Here is a 21502-nt window from a genome sequence, read left to right as displayed (position 1 = left end):
ACAGGGAAATCAGGAATATTGTGCAGATACCGTCTACCTCTTTCAGTAAGAGGGACACTACACATAGTCGGTTCCCCACTCTGGGAGAGAAGGACACTGTGCATATATACATTCAAGCTCTGGGGAAAAGAAGTGAAACTGGACGGTTCTCTAGCATTGGATATTTCATAGATTCACATGCTGTGAGCTGTGAGCATTGCCTGCCTTCAGGCTGGGAATCCTCGGTAAAATACAGCAGTTTAAACTGAAACTTCAGTCACTTAAGTGTTCTATCGTCATCGTTTTGGATGATATTGCCCACAGCCAAAAGGGAATACTCACTTAGATCATCCCTTTTCGGCCATCTTCAGATTCTTTACCGCACGTTACTGTTGGGAGTCCTCAAAATCTTCAACATTTTTTTTCGAATTATATAACATCATTTAGGTTTTTCAACAAGAAAGTCATTTTTTCTTCGCCGACCGGCAACGCGGTACCAACGAGACCTCCGTCAAATGTTCCTGCTGCCAGATATCGCCGAAGACAAGTCCACTCCGCAGTTGGGCCTACCTCATGGTGAATCCACGAGAAAGTGCCTGTTCAGGGCGTGTGCCCGGTGCTGGCTGAAGAAGGTTTATGTGGAGGATCACCACAAGGAATCTCTATTTCCTTCACCTTTACCCGCACCATGTCATCAAGGACTGCGCAATCTGCCAGTCTTTCTTATCGAACATGACAAAGGACCGTCACTGCCGTCTCGTCGCTGGCCTGGAAGATACCGGCGAGTCCTCTGACTCGGGTTAGGTACAAAGTCATGCCTCGTTACAGCAGGGCAGGACAGCCCAGCGAACCACCTCAAGTAAGAGGTACAGATCGCACGACGACCAGGCCACAAGCGGGAAAAGGCAGAAGGAAGCCTCAGGCGATAACACAAGGACCGGCCCTCCTCGAAGGTCGCTACCCAAGGAGAGGCAGGGCGGGAAAAGGACTGAAGCTCTTTCCATCGACCCAAGGAAGCATCTACCTCGAGGTCCAGTTCCAAGTATGGTGAGCATTCCTCTCCGACCTCATCACAGTCAGCTACGAAGCCGCCTTTGTTGCACTCCAGGTCATCTACACCGAAGGCATCGTCCGCAGCTTCCACCTCGGCGAAGCCAGCAAAATCTGCGAACTTATCATCAACAATGACAGAAACATTGTAGGCAACATAATCTACTTCGTCGTCTACGAAACTGCCGACGGCACCGAACAAGACGACAAAACCATCATCGACCTTAACCTCAACGACTACAACCACACGCGCATCGACCTCAAACGCGCTCTGTCGACCATACCGTCGTCGACAGCAGGGTTGACAAGTCATAAATCTCGCCAATCCATTGTCACTGCAGCTGTTGGCCCTGATGCCAACACCAACACCAGCACAGCAGAAGCATGGCCAGAACGTCAAAGAACTATTTCTAAACCTGGGGGTGGCTCTGTTACCAGATGGCCTCATAGTCCCAGTCTTTCAAAGCCAGAAGAGGAGGAAGCTGTTGTCACAACAGTATCTTCCCCTAGGGCATTGCCACTGAGGAGTCCACCTTGCAGTGAAACAAGCCTCATTAGACCACCATCTTTGAGCCCCTGCCATCAACATGGGTGGTACAGCCTTTCCCACCTTTGCCTAAATGGGATCCTATGCTGTCAACAGCAGTCCCGCATCAGCAACCATGCCCTCAAAGAAACGTATCATTGGACCTTTTGTCAACACAGACCACATTGGTGGTGACCTTGCATGCACTGCCTTTGAGACCACCGGTTGCCGACATCAACAGACAAATGCTGGCTCGGGTCCCAGAACCCTCCAGAGAGGGATATGAGATTTCCCCACGCCCCCAAACCTGTAAAGACACCAGTCAGTACCGGAGTTACTGATGGATAAGGGAGCGGAGACGGAGCCTGAAGAGGTCCCGTCCACCACTCATTCCGATACAGATGAGTCTGACAACTTCATCACTGCGGATGGTGAACCAGATGAGGTGCCCCTCAGGGATTCTCACCCTGAGGAAGTAGGAGCTTTCCATGTGATCATGTCTAGGGCGTCCATAATGTTTGGTTTAGCATCGGAGGAGCAAAAGGAGAGTGTTTTATATCAATGCAGAAAACAGCACAGGAAGTCCATCATGGCAATACCTCTACTGGAGGACATCTGGGAGGACGGCCTGGTTGCCGCGGCGAACCCTGTAACTGCGCCTCCAAAGAAGGATTGTTTTGACAAAAAGTACAGGGCTCCAGAGAGCGCTGCTGCCTGTCTCCGCACACAGCCTATCCCAGACTCTGTAGTTTCTACTGCGGCCAGGAAGAGATCAGTCAACCCATCTTCATCCTGCTCAGTGCCCCCAGCCAAGGCGGAAAACAGTATGGCCATACTCGCCCGCTATGATCGCGAGTTATGGTACAAGTTGGGGCCCCTATTGCAATTCTTTTATTTTTATTTTTTATTAATATGTTTATTAATTTTATGTACATCAAAGAATTAAATCAATAGCATTAACAGTAAAACAATCAAATTCATCACAATCGGTATCTCAAAAACCCACCACCCCCATCCAAGTGGGACATTTTCAGGAAGCAACAAAGAGACAATAATATCACTCATCTAAAAATCTACCCCACATTTGATCAAACAAGTTCATCTTTTTATCTCTGCGAAGAACAATCTTCTCAAATCTGGACACTTGTCTCAAATCCTCCACCCATTCCAAGTATGTTGGTCTCTCAACACATTTCCATTTTCTCAAAATGACTTTCTTTGCAGAATTTGCTGCCCTGAAAAACCAACACCTCTGTGGGTTAAGTAAGTTCTTCCACCATATCCTCCTCACCCAAGATGATAGTATTATAGTCAAAATCTTCTTGCAACAGTAGGACCTCATTCATCCTCATGGTGACCCTCCTCCAGAATGACCTCAATTCGTAACAGTTCCAGATCATGTGTTCAAAGGAGCCAACAGCATGCTTACATCTCCAACATGCCTCTGAATCAACCATTCCTCTCTCATGAAGTCTCTGGGGTGTCCAAAAAACCCTGTTCAGAATTTTAATTTGGCGGCTTTGCTCTCCCAGATTTATAGATGTCAGAGCCACATTTTTGCATATATTTCTCCATCTGTCCTCGGATATCTCCGATCCAATTATCTCTGACCATTTTGATAACAATTCTTTATTTGGCTCACGGTGTTGGCTCAAGTTTTTATACACTTTAGATGCCCTACCACCTCCAGATTTATATTCAGGTAACCAGATCTGCCAGCCCTTGCCTCCAACTGCACACTCATTCCGCAGAATGTTCTTCAGCTTCCTGTACTCTCCCATAGTGCAGTCCCTGAGGTCTTTAACTCGTGCAAGTCTTTTAAAACTGACCCATTTACCACCTTCAATAAGATCTTCCAGCCACTGCACTGGAACCAGTTCAACCAAAAAAGCGGTTTTCCATTCAACTTTATTCCTGGATTCAACCAGATTGGGATAAAACTATTGTCACTAACCACACTTTTACTATCTTCCAAAGCTTGTTCCAGCATGATCTTGGAAATTCTGTTGGTGGAAATGATTTATACCCAGATCCATCCACCATAGACAGAATAGCCCTGGGTGAAAGCGGAGATGATCGACTTGACTCCGCCAACGTCCAGACATCAGTCGAATTTTCTACAAAAGGAACCAAGTGTCTAGCTCCAAACGCGAAGTGATTAATTTTCAAAGTCTGGAACCCATAGACCACCACAATCCTGGGGTAATTGCAATTTCCATAGTTTAAGGTGTGGCTGTTTATTCTCCCATATAAAGGACTGGATCAGAGTCTCAATTTTCTTCAGAAAGCACTTCTTAATTTTTAAAGGGGTCCTACAGAGCACATAGTTGACACGTGGTGTTGCTGTCATTTTAATTGCATGCACCCTTCCCCATAGACTTATGCGAAGTTCACTCCATCTCTTCAAATCAAACTCCAAGGACTGAACCACATGAGTCAGGTTGACATCCATCATTTTAGACACATCATTAGTCAACCAAATTCCAAGATAACGCATCTTGAACGGACACCAATTGAAAGCAAAGTTCCTCATTTTCAAAATAGAGCATGAACTGGAAGCTGGTAGTGTCTCAATTTAGACCAATTGATCTTGTATCCAGATATTCTGTGAAACATGTCAATTTGCTCAATTAGCACAGGAATGGACTTCTCGACATTTGGAACCACTACCAGCATATCATCCGCATATAGCCAGACCTTCTGACAGGCCTCACCATATTGAATACCTTCAATTCTCTCATCTTCTCTTATTTTCACAGCCAGGAGTTCCATAGCAATAACAAACAAAATGGGTGACAATGGACAACCCTGTCTTGTCCCTCTTTCAAGTTCAAACGTGCCCGAGACCATACCATTTGTTCGAACACTTGCTGTAGGCCGCAAGTATGGAAGCCTTATCCATCTATCATATTTTTCCCAAATCCAAATCCTTCCAATGCACTCCAGAGGTACTTCCACTCAATACGATCAAACGCCTTTTCCGCATCCGATGACACCACCACCACATCATTCTGACGTTCCCTGCTTTCAAATAGGGTCAACAAAAGTCTCCTCATATTATCCGATGCATGTCATCCTTTCGCAAAACCCGTCTGGCTTTGATCTATAATATCCATTAGAGAAGTCTCAATCCTCAAGGCCAATGCTTTTGGGAAAATGTTGTCAATGTTCAGTAAGCTAATTGGCTGATAACTACTCGTTTTAACTGGACTTTTCCCCTCCTTCAAGAAAACAGAGATCGATGCATGCCTTGTGGACATTGGAAGACATCCATCCCTTAGAGAGCAGCGTAATATTTCCAGCATCAGCGCAAAAACCTCTTCCGGGAATATTTTATAAAGTTCAGCTGGTAACCCATCCGGGTCCGGACATTTCCCAGAATTCAATGCACATGCAGCCATCCTGAGATCTTCCACACTTAGCTCTTTCTTCATGCTTTCCTTATTTTTTGAATTTATTTTCTGCAAATGACAGCCATCGACGAATTGACACACCTCCCCTTCAGTTAAATGGACTTCAGCAGAATATAAGCCCGTGTAATATATCTTGAATGTGTCATTAATTTCAGCAGGTTCAAAAGTCACAACCCCATCATGCTTCTCTATTGCGTTAATATTCTGTTCATTATCTATGACTCTTAAGCGATGAGCAAGAAGTCGATCACACTTTTCTCCCTTCTCATAGTACTTGCTTCTTGTTTTAAAAAGAAGCCTTTCAGCCTTTGTATTATATAGGTCCTCTAATTTTTCTTTTTTCTGCTGCAAACTACTCGAAGCATTCACCGAAAAATGTTGCATATTTTCTTTCTCAAGAACCATAATTACCTCATTCAGTTTCTTCATTTCAGCATCTCTCTCCCTTCTTTTTTTGCTCGACAAACCAATCAACATACCTCTCATGTAGGACTTAAAGGCTTCCCACACATATTCTACTTTCACTTCTCCATTCCAATTTTCAACCACAAAGAACTTTGCCTCTTGCACTATTTTATCCACAATATCATTGTCATCAAGAAGTGTAACATTCATCTGCCATATATTTGATTTCGGTACAGGAAAGGATAATTTCAGTTCCAATGAGATCGGAGCATGATCTGAAACCAAAATTGCTTTAATGTCTTGCCCTTTGAAAGATTGCGTGCAAAGTCCAGAAGTCAGAAGAAGGTCAATCCTTGAATATATTTTATGTCTGGCAGAGAAAACGGTATATTGCTTCGTAGAAGGATTCTGCAATCTCCACACATTTGAGAGATTCCATTTGTCCATAAGTTTCTTTAAGGCCAATCTTTTCATATTATTTGCAGTGTCAACTGCCCCCCCACTTTTATCCAACTCAGGATCAGGAGCAACATTGAAGTCCCCCCCCAGAACAACATTACTCAAACTCACATTCTGTAAAAACTGTGCCAGAGAGATAAAAAAGCTCCCATCCCCCCCATTTGGAGCATATATATTGCAGAAACACTAGGGAACATCTTGAATTTTGGCAATCACACAAAAATGCTCCCCTCCATAACCTTCCCACATTTCATTTCTGTAATTGGTAGATTTTTTTAAACATAATGCACACACCTCTAGAACTAGAAGTGAAGGATGAACAATAAGCTTCACTGACCCGTCCGCATTTCCATTTATCTGTATCTGTCTCTAGCAAGTGAGTCTCCTGAAGCAGTGCAACATCTTCCCCCGTTTCCTCCAGTTTTTGTAAAATCACTTTCCTCTTGTTAGCACAATTAACACCATTAACATTCCAGGATATCACCCTTACATTTCTCTTGTAATTGTAAGACATGAGTGTTTGCTGTCTCACACCTCTTGTGATGAATTCAAGCAATACAAAAAAACTAAAACCTATAACGAGTACAAAACATAAGAACAAAACCGAAAATATAAAAACTCTCTTGGATTTGAACAACCCAACCCTCCGGAACTTCCCTTCCACTGTCACGCAGAAAAGGACTGCCCCACCCTCTCCCTTGTTGTCGGCAAATATAATCCTCAAAATTATACACACCATAGATATTGCATCCTTTCAATTTAAAATAAAGCCAAGTATGAATGCTGGACTAAACCACGACAAAACCCAAAATTCTCCTTCTAAATATGTACCACATTACCTCTCCCGAAAAGTTAGACTAACACACATGGTAATAGAGCAATTCAAGTATCATATATTGCACTATGGTGCACATTACATCACAAGTCAAGTTAGTCACGTACACCACAGTTTCCATCCTTCATACCATCCATTATAGTCCCAATAACATAAAGATTAAAATTCAATTCTACTCTCATCATATGGAAACTTATATTCCAACTGTCAACGAATATGCTAGCGGAAACTAACGTTGGCAGTGTAAAAACACACAATGCAATAAGTGCAATGCGCACTCCTAACCCCCTCAATCCCACACTCCCATACATTAAGTTTAACAACAGGACATTGGCTCTTGAACATGACGCCCACCCAGACTGCCCCCAACCACTCTACCATCCATCGCAAAGCCATGAAGTCAACATAAACATCATCAAGAGCGACAGGCAAACCACGTAGAAGTCCCCCAATGAGCTGTGAATAATACCATTCATCACTGTTCGTCATCACTGTCCACACTTGCTTCATTAAGCTTCACATACCCACTGCGTCACGCTGATTGGGCATATAAGAAACCCTCAAACCACAAATGATTGGTATGCATTTTAACATAGGCACGCCCCACATCAAAGGCTTGGCATGCTGAAGATGCAGAACTATTCAGAGCTGGCATTCCCAGCCTATCAGTGTCAAGTAGCATGAACATGTTCCAAAGGTAAAATTAAGATTCCGCGGACCGGAATTATTTCTTAACACACAGAGGAACCAAAGCCTCCCATCATCTAACTAAAACGCAATGTTAACATCAGAAAGACTTGAGTAACATTCTGGCATAAATCATAGTAAGCAGAACATGCGTAAGCATAACTAGTTAGAATACACACCCAGCACTTACCGTCTACTCATACAGCAGGCCCCATCCAGGCACATAACAAATACTACGGCTACTCCCCTCCTCCGCTAAAACTCTCCAAGCAAGCCGGAACGGATTTAGATCACAACGTGACCCGCCTGCTAAAGCCGGAAGTCAAAACGCGTCGCATCAACACATACACTAATACGACATCACATGACCTGGTAGTCCCAATCAGATTAGAGCCGTATTCAGGACCTCCTTCCCATGTTTATCACACACGTCCAACGGGAATCATCCCGACAAAACGAAAGCCCCAACTCGTCCATTGTATCCGGAAATAATACGTAACACTTTACGGCCCCATCATAGAACGTCAGAGGAAGGCACCTACAACAGGATCACGTGCCTTTTGAACGCTCGAGTCAAACAACCGTTAACAAAAACAGCTAATGATTGAAGATAAACAAAAAACTGAAATTGAGCAAAACATGCGAAATTCATATTATATTGTGTTTTGACATAACTATCATTCACAGTAATTACGATTACTTTTACCACCACCACCCCACCATCCTTAAATCACAAACATTAGTTTGCATTCATATCAACCTTATGATTTCCTGCCCTCAGCCAGTTTTCCGCTTCTACAGGATCATCTGTGGTTTTGATCCCATTTTCAAAAAAAAATCTTCATGGTTAGAGGTTTGACCAATATAGCTTTAATCCCTTTCTCTTGCACCAGAATTTTTGCATTCTTGAAAGCCTTTCTCAAATCCACAATTTCTTTTGGGAAGTCTGGGTAAATGGCCAACTGGACTCCATTCAGCATAAGTTTTCCTTTCTCTCTTGCAGCCCTCAATATTTTTTCCTTTGCACTCACTTTGGTCATAACCATGATGATTTGTCTGGGTTTTCCTGCCTTCGCATTTTTACCAGCTCTAAAGGAATAGTCCAGGTCATCATCCTTCAGTACATTTTTCCCCAGAGTCTCAGCCAATACTCCTTTGATTCTCAAATCAAGATCCTTGTCCAAGTCAGGATTTTCAATCACACCCAATAAGCGCAGGTTTAAATTTCTCTAGTCAGCCTCCGGCCGCAAAATTCCTTTTCCTGAGGACAAGAAGCAAGAGGCACTGGACATTCTCCATGAGGGTGAGCTTGGATCTGAGCATGCCATCACTGTTTCCGTCGACATCCCCGACCCAGGCTATCGCCGGATGGGTAATGGAGTAGTCCTACGCCGACAAGGTTGGCTAACAATCTCGGATTACAGATATGCCTTTTGATGGCACAGCATCGTTCGGGGAAAAAGGTGGATGAGGGTCTACAGGCCATAAAGACAGACATTCAAACCGCCCGTTCCCTGGGCACATTACCACACAAGCGCCAGTCCTTTTTTTTTCAGGAAAAGAGCGTTATAATAGATTTTTGCGGGACAACCGCAATGCGTACCAGTCGTCCTTGTCCTACAAGAGCCCTGATTCATCAGGGGTTCAGTACAGGAAGCAAACCCAGTCCTAAAAGGGTTCCCAGCGACCCTGAGGTTCCTCCCAGCCTAAGGGCCAATCCGGCAAGCAAACATGACCGGCGGAGAGTCAGAGCCTCCCACTTCAGCACCCCAGATGGGGGATCGTCTATCAAACTTCGTTGACGAATGGACTCCAGTAACCTCTGATGAATGCGTGCTGTCCCTCCTCCATCAGGGGCATTCGCTGGAGTTTGTAAAGTACCCTCCAGACATAACTCCGGTATGAAGACCAGAAAAATTGCAGCTCCTCCTGATCCAAGAAGTGCAGTCTCTGCTACGGAAGGGCGCTGTAGAAAAGGTCCCCAGGAATGTGATACAGAAATGTGTGTATTCCTGCTACTTCCTGGAATGGAAAAAGGGCTTGCTAAACAAACCAGGGGGGTGGTGACCCATTCTAGACCTAAGTGGGATCAACAATTTTCTGAAAGCTCAAACCTTTTGCATGGTAACTGTTGTGATGTGCTTGTTGGTGAATGTAGAAGCATATGAGGTAACATGGAATGCTATGGTGTGAGTGGCGGGATGTTTGTGATGAGGGTTCCAAGCCTGGGCAGTTGGAGAGCCCCTGCCTGGGTGATGGGAGCCAGGCTCTGTTCCTAGTATCTGTTTCATCTGCGCTAACTTAATGTAACCTGAGTGTATACAATAAAGTAACTGGGACTTATATGCAAGCCTAACAAAGTCACTTCATTTCACAAACGCTCCCAGCTGAAGCAGGAGGATTTCCTAGCGTCCCTCGGTCTTGAAGACGCATAATTCCACATTCCTAATCGCCCTTCACACCGGCATTACCTTAATTTCGTGGTGGCAGGAGAGCACTATGAGTTCAAGGCTTTTCCCTTTGGCCTCAGATCAGCCCCTCAGGTCTTCACCAAATGCCTTGCACCAGTAGTGGCTCACCTCTGACGGAGAGGAGTCCACGTCTACCCATACTTAGATGACTGATTGATAAGAGCCCCCTCCTGCTCTCTTGCGGAGTCCAACACCGCCCTCAATATCCAATGTCTTCAAAAAGTGGGATTCTTCATCAACTTTCCGAAGTCGTAGCTGACCCCCTCTCGGAAGGCACTGTCCTTCAGAGCACTGCTAGACACCAGCACTTGCAGAGCCAGGCCCTCAGACGAGATAGTGACGGCCCTTCTGCAGTAGGTGCATTGCCTCATCAAAACCTGGACAACCACAGTCTGCAGCTAAAAATCTTTGCTGGGGATGTTGTCTTCATGCATCCCACTGGTCACCAAGTGCAGACTACGCATGAGACCAGTGCAGGAGCTCTTGGATGCCAGATGGGAACAAGCTTCATGCTCCTGGGAGGACCACATTACGGTGACTCCAGCCTTCAGGAAGGGCCTGCTCTGGTGGTCAGTGAGGGAACACATCCTGGAAGGTGCCCCCATCAGGCTCCCGGAACATCAGATCACCGTCACTACAGACACTTCCCTGGAGGGCTGGGGAGCCCACTGCCAGGACCAGCACACTAGGGGTTTGGGGTCAGAGACGGAGAAGACCCAGCACATGAATCTGCTGGAGCTACGGGTGATATTCTGGGCACTGAAGTCTCCCCTCTTCCACCCACCCCCTGCTCGGAGGGAAAGTGGTTTGGATTTACACAGACAAAACGACGTCCATGTTTACATCCGCAAGCAAGAGGGGGGACCAGGTCCCCACAGCTTTCCAGGGAGGCCCAAGTGCTCTGGCATTGGGCCCTGCAACAGAACATGTTATTGATTCCTCTCCAGCTACCAAGGATCCACAACGCTCTGGCAGGCTCCCTCAGCAGAGAGTTGCGCTCTTGTCACGAATGGGAGATGCACGAAGACCAGCTATAGCAGTTGTTTCAGGAGTGGGGCACCCCAGCGATCGACCTGTTTGCCACATGCGACAACAGCTGCTGCAAGACCTTTGCCAGCCAGTTTCCTCACCCGGACAGTTTGCGGGACGCCTTTGCGTTCCCATGGGAAGGGACATTTCTGTATACTTTTCCTCAATTCGTCTGGTGCCACGAGTCCTATACACGTGCAAACTGCTTCAGTTCAGACTGATATTATTGGCCCCTGCGTGGCAGAGGCAGTATTGGTAGTCAGAGCTCCTGGCTGTCTTTGCGACAGCGCAAATCAGGCTGCCCCCCTACCAGTTGCTGCACCACGACCCAGCCTCTCTCAATCTGACAGCCCGGCTCCTGCGTTCCTAGCATATGGGAACCCTTGAACTCCTGTAGGCTTTCCAGGAGGTTTTGGCTAAAGCAAGGGCACTCTAAAATGCTACAAAAGCAAGTGGAAGCATTTCCAGGTGTGGTGCAGAAGGCATCACCTACATCCCCAGACCATCAACCCAGAGGAACTGCTGCCATACCTCTAGTCGCTGGCGGTGTTGAGTTTAACACACTCCTCCATTAAAGTGCACCTGGCCGCAATTTCCAGATACTGCTGGTCTTCGGGAAAGCCTTCCCTCTGGTCTCATCGGCTAGTGAAAGAATTCCTACAAGGACTGTTTCGTTAATTCCCCTCATTCCGCCGCCCCACACCAGCCTGGGAACCCATGCACCAGGCAACCATCAAGCACCTGTCGGGAAGATGGCTTTTTTGGTGGCAATTACTTTGGCGAGACGGGTGGGTGGGATACAGGAATTGTCTTCAAAACCACCTTATTTGACATTCCACAAGGACAAGGCTGTATTGCGAACTAATCCAAAGTTCATACCTAAGGTACCGTCATCCTTCCATCTTAACCAGCAGGTGGTTTTGCCCGTGTTCTTTGGCTCTCTCGCATCTCCGGCAGAGTGCACCCTGCATACACTGGATGTGGTGCGTGCCCTCAAGTACTATGTGGCCCGCACAAAGTCATTCCGTTTAATAGATCAACTGTTTGTCGCATTTGTACCTACAGGGCCCGGCAAGGCTGTCTCCAAATATTCAATTGCGAGATGGATTGCGAACTGCATCTCATTCTGCCACCAGCAGGCGGGCAGATCGCTCCCGGGCAGACCCCGGCACATTCCACTAGGGCAGTGGCCGCGACCACTGCATTTCTCTCTGGGATCCTGCTGCCAGACATCTGCCATGCAGCCACCTGGAGATCTGCGCACACATTCACTAGATTCTACTGCATCGACAGGGATTCTGCAGAGGAGTCTAGAGTCAGCCAGGCAGTTCTACGAAACCTGTTCGGTTAAGGTTGGTAAGTCTCCTGTGGTAAGTGATAAGGGAAGCTCTTCCACCCTTGTGTATTGGTTATTTTTTTCTGCTTGGTAATCTATTCACAGCATGTGAATCTATGAAAGATCCAATGCTGGAGAAGGAACAAGTTACTTACCTGTAACTCCTGTTCTCCAGCATTGGTATGTTTCATAGATTCACATGGGTCTGTCCCCGTCCCCTCATGGCTCGTCATTTAGCTCTTAGTGCAACTCACGTGCGCTTGGCAAATCTGAAGATGGCCGACGGGAGGAACTAAGAGAGTATTCCCTATTGGCTGTGGGCATTATGACCCAAAATGATGACGATAGAGCACTAAAGTGACTGAAGTTTCAGTTTAATTTAAACTGCTCTATTTTACTGAGGATTCCCCGCCTGATGACGGGGAATATTCACAGCATGTGCTTCTATGAAAGACACCAATGCTGGAGAACAGGAGTTACAGATAAGTAACTTGTTCCATACTGCCCATCTTAAGAAGCAGGAGGGACACTCCTCTAGGGGAGAGAACAACACTAAACCAGTACCTTTCAATCCGGCACCGGCAGAGCAGCATAGTGCAAGTGCCCAACAGTCTAGGTCTGGAATACAGAGAAACAATGCATGGTACATAACTCATCCTCTGCGGTACACAAGTATGCTGCACTGACATGTCTGCTGAGCTCTGGAGACACAGGCACTCTACCCAGATACCCTCAGTTGAGCTGTCTATGAGATTGCATCAATTAGTCTTTTGGATACAGAGCAGTGCTGCACTGGTCCCTATCAATCATTCACTACAGTGCAGATGCACTGTGCATTGGTACCCATCATTTTATCTTTGGGGCACATAAAGGAGACTGCATGGGTATACATTCATCCATCTCTGTGATGCAGTAGGGATTTACTCTAGTACCCTTTATTCGAGGGGATTGGGTCCTCTGACATATTCCATATCTATGACAGGTAATGTCCACAGCTGTGCTGCTCCGGAAAATCTTTGGCGTCTGCGTCCTGCGTCGATGACGTCGATGCGCCGTCCCCGAGGACCTCCTCCGACGGCCGACGTCACCCGATGTGATAAGTAGGACGCACAACGCCCATAGCCTCAGTTCCGTTTTTTCCACGAACGTGTTTGCTTCGTGAATCTCAGTACGCCTCGACTCGTTGGAGTTTGCTGTTTTCGAATTCTCGGTTCGTTGAACCTGTTCAGTTTTTTGTGAAGAAACCTGTTCGTGGCGATGTCTATTCGTCTTCAACCCCGCATCCGGGCTTCAAGAAATGCGGGGACTGTGGGTCCAAGATGTCGGTCACAGACTCGCACGACGCCTGCCTCTGGTGCCTCGGGGAGGCCCATGATACGGACGACTGTGTTGACTGCCAGTCACTCACGGCAAAGGCCTTGCGGGAACGCAAGAAGAAGCTGTCGGTAGGCCGGGTGTCTAAACCCCGGAAGTTGAGGTCTGCAGGGCTTTCGACGGATGACTCAAGGGGCGACTCTCTGCGTCATCGTCGGAAGTCCAGTGGGTCTCCTTCCAGGAATCGGTCTCGCCACTCCTCCGCCTCTTCGAGGCATTCCCGGAAGCGCCAGCATAGGTCGCCTTCCCCGTCCTCTTCCGAGGACTCCGCCTGTAGGCGGGTCGCTTATCCCTCCATGAAAGCGACACCGGAGGAATGGGCTTCCTTCGGGAAGCAGATGCTAGCGATTCTTGAATCGCAGGGCACCGGTCCGTCCGCGCCTCCGAGTGGGGTCGGTCGGCACCGGTCGAGAGACACCGCTCGTACGCCTTCGGGCTCGGGTGGTCGGCACGGCTCGCGGGAGAGGTCCCGCTCGGACAAGGGTAGCTGTTCTCGCCATGCCCGTTCCAGGTCCCGGTCCTCGACGCGCTCGAGACCGCGTGATCCTGTGCCGTCTTCGAAGAAGACGTCGACGCCTGTGGCGCCGAGGTCGTCGACGGTTTTTCTCAAGGCTCCGCCTCAGAGGGGGTCGTCGGCACCTAGGTCGTCGAGAGACACGCTCGGAGCTCCGGCTTCGAGGCCTGTGTCGACGCCGCCGATGTTGGCGGTGCTGCAGCTGACGCCGATTCGCTCGACGTCGACGCCTATTCTTTCGGTGCCCTCGACGCCTTTTGAGGCGGTGGTGTCGGAGGGGCCCTGTGGCACAGGGTTTGCCCCTAGAAAGGCTCAGGCTAAGGTCAGGCACTGCTGTGGTCCCCAGAGGTCTTCCTCTCCACGCCTGGAGTACATTTCAGAGGGTGATGAAGGCTCTGATGTCGGCTTGGTTCTGGTTGCGGTTCCAGATGAGCTTATCTCGGGCCATAGCCAGTTTGATGACCTGAGGCAGTCACTGCATGATGCCAGTGGATTGGACACCTCTCCGGAGGTGGAGTTTTGTAGGCCGGAGCCTGGCACTCATGCCGATTCTTCATATCGGCGCCTTATGTCTCGGGTAACCGAGTATTTGGGTTGGTCAGCTCCCCCAGGGGAGTTCGTTCAGGATGATCTCACGGACATCCTTGATCTCGGTCCCCCCACTGACCCGGTTTTGCCGTTTCATATGGCTCGGCAGAGAAGGGTGGCGACGGCTTGGACTGCCCTGGAGAGTCTCCCGGCAGTGGGCAAGTCTTTGTCGTGAAAATACCGTCCAGCCAGTAGCGACCCCTGCTACTTGTCCAGGCACCCCACTCCGGAGAGTTTGGTGGTGCAGGCGGCTACGGCCCCGGCAAAGCAGGCGTCGTATCCTACCATCCCTCCGGATAGGGACGACAAACGTTTTGATGGCTGGGCGAAGAAAGTGTTTTCTTCAGGGGGTAAGGCGCTTCAGGCGACCAACTCCATATGTGCTTTGTCTCGTTTCACACACACTCTCTGGAACTGTGTTGCTTTAGCGGCTGAATATATTCCCGAAGGGGACGAACGGGATGGTTTCCTTGCTATGGTTCAGGATGGCAAGGATGCCATGTGTGAGGCCGTTCAGTCGGGTTTGGACTTGGCAGATTGTGTCAGCCGGTCCATGGCGGCCAGCACCGTAATGCGCAGGTTTGCGTGGTTGCGGAAGTCTGGGTTCGCTCCTGATGTGCAGTCCCGGCTCCTCAACATGCCCTTTGACGGTGAACACCTTTTTGGCAGAAGGCTGACGAGAGCCTTGAGAGGTTGCAGACCTCCAAAGCTGCAGCGAAGTCGTTGGGCGCTGCAGTTCGCCAACCTCCGCCTTTTCGTCCTAGGGGACAGCAATGGAGGGGAGGTTCCTTTCGCTATTACTCGTCCTTCAGTAAAGCGAGGGGAGCTAGCAGTCAAAGAGGCCATCGTAAGAGTGCCAGAGGTGGACACAAAGGTACTCGAGGTGCCAAGGCCGGTCGGGCAGTTGCCTCTTTGCCCTCAGGCAACGCCGCAGCCGCTACCACTCAGTCATGAGGCCATGTCCCATGGTTCGCCGGTTGGGGGAAGGCTGGCGCAGCATCTTGTAGAGTGGCGTGCCATTACTTCAGATGTGTGGGTTCTGGAGATCATAGCCCACGGCTACTGTCTTCCTTTCCGCCAGAGGCCTCACGACAATCCACCAGGGAATCTCTTTGAAGAGTCCGGATCCGCTCCTTGCGCAGGAAATACAATCCCTGCTGGAGAAAGGCGCCATAGAACTGGTGCCTGTAGCGGAGAGGAACAAGGGATGGTATTCCCCTTATTTTTTTATTTCGAAGAAAGACGGGGGATTGAGACCCATCATGGACTTGCGCGGTTTGAACAAGCTTCTCAGGAAGGACAAGTTCAAGATGGTTACTCTTTCTCAAGTCCTCCAGGACCTGGTTGGTGTCCTTCGACCTCAAGGACGCTTACTTTCATGTGCCGATCCATCCCAAGCACAAGAAGTACCTGAGGTTTGCGGTTGGCTACTCGCACTTTCAGTTTCAGGTCCTGCCGTTTGGATTGACCTCCGCCCCGAGGATCTTTACCAAGCTCATGGTGGTGGTGGCAGCGTATCTCCGGAAAGGGGGATTCACGTCTACCCCTACCTGGATGATTGGTTGATCAGGGCGCGCTCTCCCGAGCAAGTCCTGGATTATCTGTCCGTCACCTGCCACTCCCTTCACAAGCTGGGCTTCTCCCTCAACTTGAAGTCCCACTTGACGCCAACTCAGCGGCTCCAGTACATCGGAGCAGTGTTCGACACGTCCCTGGGGCAGTGTTTTCCTCCACAGGTGAGGGCTCATCACATTCAGCAGATGGTGCACAAGTTTCTGCATGCCCAGAGTCTCCCAGCGTTCGAGTTCTTGAGGTTGCTCGGCCTCATGGCATCCTGCATTCTTCTGGTGCCAGAGGCCAGGTTGCGGATGAGATCCCTGCAATGGGCTCTCAAGATGCAGTGGTCACAGTCCTCCGGCAGGATGTCGTACCCCGTTCAGGTGCCACCCTCGGTCGCACAGGACCTTCTGTGGTGGGCCGTCTGATGAGGGGGGTTCCATTTTGGCTACCCTGGCCGGAGGTGACGATCGTATCCCGCACGGGATGGGGAGCGCATGCCAACGAGTTGACAGTCAGTGGTCTCTGTCGGAGTCCAGACTCCATATCAATCTGTTGGAGCTGAGGGCCGTCAGGCTTGCCCTGAAGGCTTTTCTGCCGACTGTGCGAGGGAAGAATGTCCTGATTCTGACGGACAACACAGTGGCCATGCACTACCTCAACAAAAAGGGGGGGGCAGGGTCACTTCCTCTGTGCAGGGAGGTGATGCAGCTCTGGTTCTGGGCCATCCAGCAGGAAATTTCGATCTCGGCAGTTCATCTGGCCGGAGACGAAAACGAGACGGCGGATGCTCTGAGCAGGCAGAGTGCGATCTCTCACAAGTGGGAGCTGGCTCAGGAGATTCTCCTGGAGATCTTCACCCTTTGGGGGACCCCTCAAGTGGATCTCTTCGCCTCCAGTGTCAACCGGAAGTGCGAAAGGTTCTGCTTGCGGGAATTTCCTCCAAGAGGTGCCTTAAGAGACGCGTTTGTGGTGGAGTGGTCCTTCCCACTGCTGTACACGTTTCCTCCAGTCCCCGTCATCCCGCAGGTGCTGCAGAGGTTACGGAGGTTCGGTTCCCGGATGATCCTCATTCCTCCAGCATGGGCCCGGATAACGTGGTACCCAGACCTTCTCGACTTGTCCATCTGCCCTCCACGTCGTCTTCCCTACCGAGACGATCTGCTCTCACAGGAGGGGGGTCAGGTTCTCCATCCAGAGGTCAGATCCCTCAACCTTCACGCGTGGCTTCTGAAAGGTTGAGGTATAAGGATTGGGACCTCCCTGAAGACGTGATGGAGGTGTTGCTTTCGGTCAGACGGCCTGCAACCAAGTCCATGTACCGTTGCCGTTGGAGAAAGTTCTGCGACTGGTGCAGGGTTAAGAATGTGGATCCTTTTTCATGTGACATTCCTGTGGTTCTGTTTTGTTTGCTTTTGTTAGCCCACAAGGGCCTGCAAGTGGGTACCATTAAATGTTACCTGGTGGCGCTGTCCATATTTAAGCGCTCGTTTGAGGAGTGTTCTTATTTCAAAATTCCTTTAATTTCTCAGTTTCTCAAAGGGCTCACTAATGTGTTTCCGCCGTCACCTTTCCAGGTGCCTGGTTGGGATTTGAACCTTGTTCTACAATTCCTAATGCTTGCTCCATTTGAGCCTTTACATTCTTGTCCTTTGAGACTGTATTTTTGGTTGCGGTTACTTCCGGTCGCAGAGTGAGTTGCAGGCACTTTCAGTTAGGCCACCCTTCACTGTGTTTCATAAGGACAGGGTTGTCCTTAGAGTTCGTCCTTCCTTTCTTCCGAAAGTGGTGTCAGAATTTCATTTAACCCAGAAAGTCATTCTTCCAGCATTTTATCCTCCTCTGCATCCTGGTAAGGAAGAGGAGGGGCTCCATAGGTTGGATCTAGGAGAGCTTTAAGTTTCTACATTTCACACATGTCCCGGGTCAGAGTGGACGATCAGCTCTTTATAGGTTACGCTAGAAGGCGTTTGGGAGAAGCTGTTACTAAGCAGGCTTTGTCTAGATGGATTATCTTGGCAATTTCTGAATGTTACCGCTTGGCGGGTAAGGACCCTCCGGTTGGCTTACGGCCCATTCTACTAGGGGTATGGTTGCCTCTACTGCCCTGCAGAGGGGTGTTCCTATTCAAAACATCTGTGAAGCAGCCACTTGGGCTTCGGTCCATACTTGTGTACAACACTACTCCCTAAATTCTATCCATGGGCAGGATCTGGCCTTTGGCAAGGCGGTCCTTAACTCTGCAATTTCATTGGACATTCTAAATTTCTATATTCTAAATTCTTTTTCCCTCCTCCATACGTTGGTACTGCTTTGGGAGTATGTCATAGATATGGAATACGTCGGAGGACCCAATCCCCTCGAAGAACAAGTTACTCTCTTACCTGGTAACGTTCTTTCGATGGGATGGTCCGACGACGTATTTCATATCGCTCCCTCCCTACCTGCCCCACTACAGAATTTCTTATGGGATTGCAGCTTATGTTTCCGCAAGGCTTTCTTTGGTCATACTGGCAGTAGTTTGGTGCCACACGTTCTGAGGAAAAAACTACAACTGAGGCTACGGGCGTCGTGCGTCCTACTTATAACATCCGGTGATGTTGGCTCGACAGAGGCCCTCGAGGACAGCATATCGACGCAGGACGCAGACGCCAAAAATGTTCCGAAGCAGCACAGCTGTGGTGATTACTGTCATAGATATGTAATACGTCGTCAGACCATGCCATTGAAAGAACGTTACCAGGTAAGAAAGTAACTTGTTTGTCTGTGTTTGGTCATACTGTGGGATGTTGCACTCGAACCCACTAGTCCATTGTTTCAATACAGAGAGATACTGCATTGTTACTCAGTAGTCCATACAAGGGGCATATGGGGACATTCATTAGTACCCTTTCGTTTTCCCTGAGGTACACTAGGAAACTCAACAGGTATCCACTATCTCCATATGCCTTTGAATCCACAGTTACTACTCATCAATTGGTCCTATTTGGTGTTATTGAAGGTTGCATCTTTAAGGTACAGTGCCCCCAAGGCTGAAGGCAAGGTGTGTGTTGGGTTATGAATGCAGTTTGGGGGCATGGTTTGCAGTGACTGAACCTCTTGTCTTTTAGCGTTTTTGTGTTTTTTCTTCTCCTTTCAGTCTTCTTTCACGAGTGATGAACACAGGCTCTCAGTTCGTCATGGAAGGGGTGAAGAACTTGGTGCTAAAGCAACTTGTGAGTACAGTCTTTTTTTGTACATTGGAATGATCTCTGAGCAGGGGCGCAAATACACCACACTTTTGTTTCGCTGATGGGGATGCGCTAATACTTCAAATGGTGGAGGAGGGGCTGGCCCATGGTAAACGCATGTTTCCATCTTACACCCCAAGGAATGTTTCTGGGAACTAGTTTAAAAATAGCAGAAAACATTCCATTTTAAAGCACATTGGCCCAGTGACATTTCCCATAAATGCAGTAGGACCTAGCGACAGCGTGCACTTTTCTATTGCTACATCTTAGCATGGTAATGCAGCAGTTGTAGCCTGGTTAGCTCTCTCGCTTGCTACTGTGCATCTGCATTCTATGATGACCCCATGTAGGCCTGAGTGGCACTCCAGTTGGAATATTTGTGAGCTGTGTCGTGAGGAAGGAGGAACAGACTATTCTTTAACTATTGAGATGTGAGAGGTTTGATGGTGGTTGGGAAAGAGACGTGCAATAAACAAAGTATTGATTGCCTTCTTGGGGTGCTGTAGGGCCTGGGCCAAATGGGTGTCTAAGTAAAGAAAGGGTGGCCTATCTGTCGGTACACTGCATATCATTGTTAACACCCTGTATCATAGTAGTGTCCTCCCGGCCCCTTCTCCCCAATGTCCTCTCTATGATTTGTCTGAGCTCACAGGCTAAGGGTTTGGGCACACTCTGTGCACTAGGGCTTCAAGTACCCTTTCTCCTGGAAGTGTTGGAACGTTGCTGGTTATATGGCAGATCTGGTTGCCCCGTTGCTGGCTTCTCCGAAGACTAGTTAGTCTTCTCTTGCCCTAGAAACAGACATGCTTGCAAGGTGGATCTAGTTCTCTGGATGCACCAAGCTTCTGCCTTGGGCAACACAGTATTCACTGGGGGGCACATAGAGCTTACAGGGCCAGGCCTTGGGTAGCAGAGCATCGCTCCAGGCACATGGAGCTTACAGGGTCAGGCCCTGGGTGGCAGAGCATCGCTCCAGGCACATGGAGCTTACAGGGCCAGGCCCTGGGTGGCAGAGCATCGCTCCAGGCACATGGAGCTTACAGGGACATGCCTTGGGTAGCAGAGCATCACTCCAGGCACATGAATCTTACATGGCCAGGCCCTGGGTAGCAGAGCATCGCTCCAGGCACATGAAGCACATGGAGCTTACAGGGACATACCTTGGGTAGCAGAGCATCACTCCAGGCACATGGAGCTTACAGGGCCAGGCCTTGGGTAGCAGAGCATCACTCCAGGCACATGGATCTTACAGGGACATGCTTTGGGTAGCAGAGCATCACTCCAGGTACATGGAGCTTACAGGGCCAGGCCTTGGGTAGCTGAGTATCACTCAGGGCTCATGGAGCTAACATGGTCGGGTCTTGGTGTAGCCTAGAATTGCTCAGGGCTCATAGAGCTTACAGGGTCAGAACTTAGATAGCAGATTATCATTCAGGGTACATAGAGTTTACAGTATCAGGCCTTTGGAAGCACAGTATCGCTCCAGGCCCACAGAGCTTGCAGGGTGTGAGGGGTTAGCAATGCGAGGCAGACAACCTTTTGATGATTGTTCAAAACTTGCCATTTTATTAAAGTGTAAATGATATTAAATGACTCGCTATCCCTGCTCTGCTGAGAATTTCCCTGCCTAACAAAACTAAAGGGGAAACACTCTTAACACAGGATGTCTGGCCCTCACACTAAACATCAAATACACAAAAGAAATATATATTTCTGATGCTTGTTAATCTGCTTAGAATCACATGCTGTGCATATGGTCCGACATCCAGTGGTAACCGCGGAGTATTGCATCTTGTCTTTCGGGGGACCGAAAGGGGACGTCGGCATAGGCGTGTCTGAAACACTATCCCTATCGTGACGTGTGTAGTACCCAAAATCCCTCACGCGCCGAGGTCCCTCAGATTGTTTTTTTCTGCCCAGATAACTGGTCGCCCTATAGCGGAGCTCTTCATGAGACATTGTTTATCTTACCGAATTGTCGGTTTAATCCCCGTTAAGTCACTTCGTCTGTCAAGAACATCTTCGACGAAGACTACGGGGGAACCGTCT

The 21502-nt window shown here is 48.8% G+C and overlaps 1 protein-coding gene across 2 annotated transcripts in view; it reads left to right on the top strand.

The window, feature by feature from the left end:
• SCFD1 (sec1 family domain containing 1) overlaps positions 1-21502 on the top strand; it is a 1005810-nt gene that overhangs the window by 638132 nt on the left and 346176 nt on the right. For both annotated transcript variants that reach the window (XM_069638499.1, XM_069638500.1), the window contains exon 19: positions 19363-19438. In XM_069638499.1, coding sequence (XP_069494600.1) covers positions 19363-19438 — 76 coding nt within the window. The remainder of the gene's footprint in view (positions 1-19362; positions 19439-21502) is intronic.

Source organism: Ambystoma mexicanum, chromosome 14 (assembly GCF_040938575.1).
Source record: "Ambystoma mexicanum isolate Mex_15411 chromosome 14, UKY_AmexF1_1, whole genome shotgun sequence".
Lineage (NCBI taxonomy): Eukaryota > Metazoa > Chordata > Amphibia > Caudata > Ambystomatidae > Ambystoma > Ambystoma mexicanum.
The sequence above is the reverse complement of the archived record's forward strand: the minus strand, read 5'-3'. Positions and strand labels throughout refer to the sequence as shown.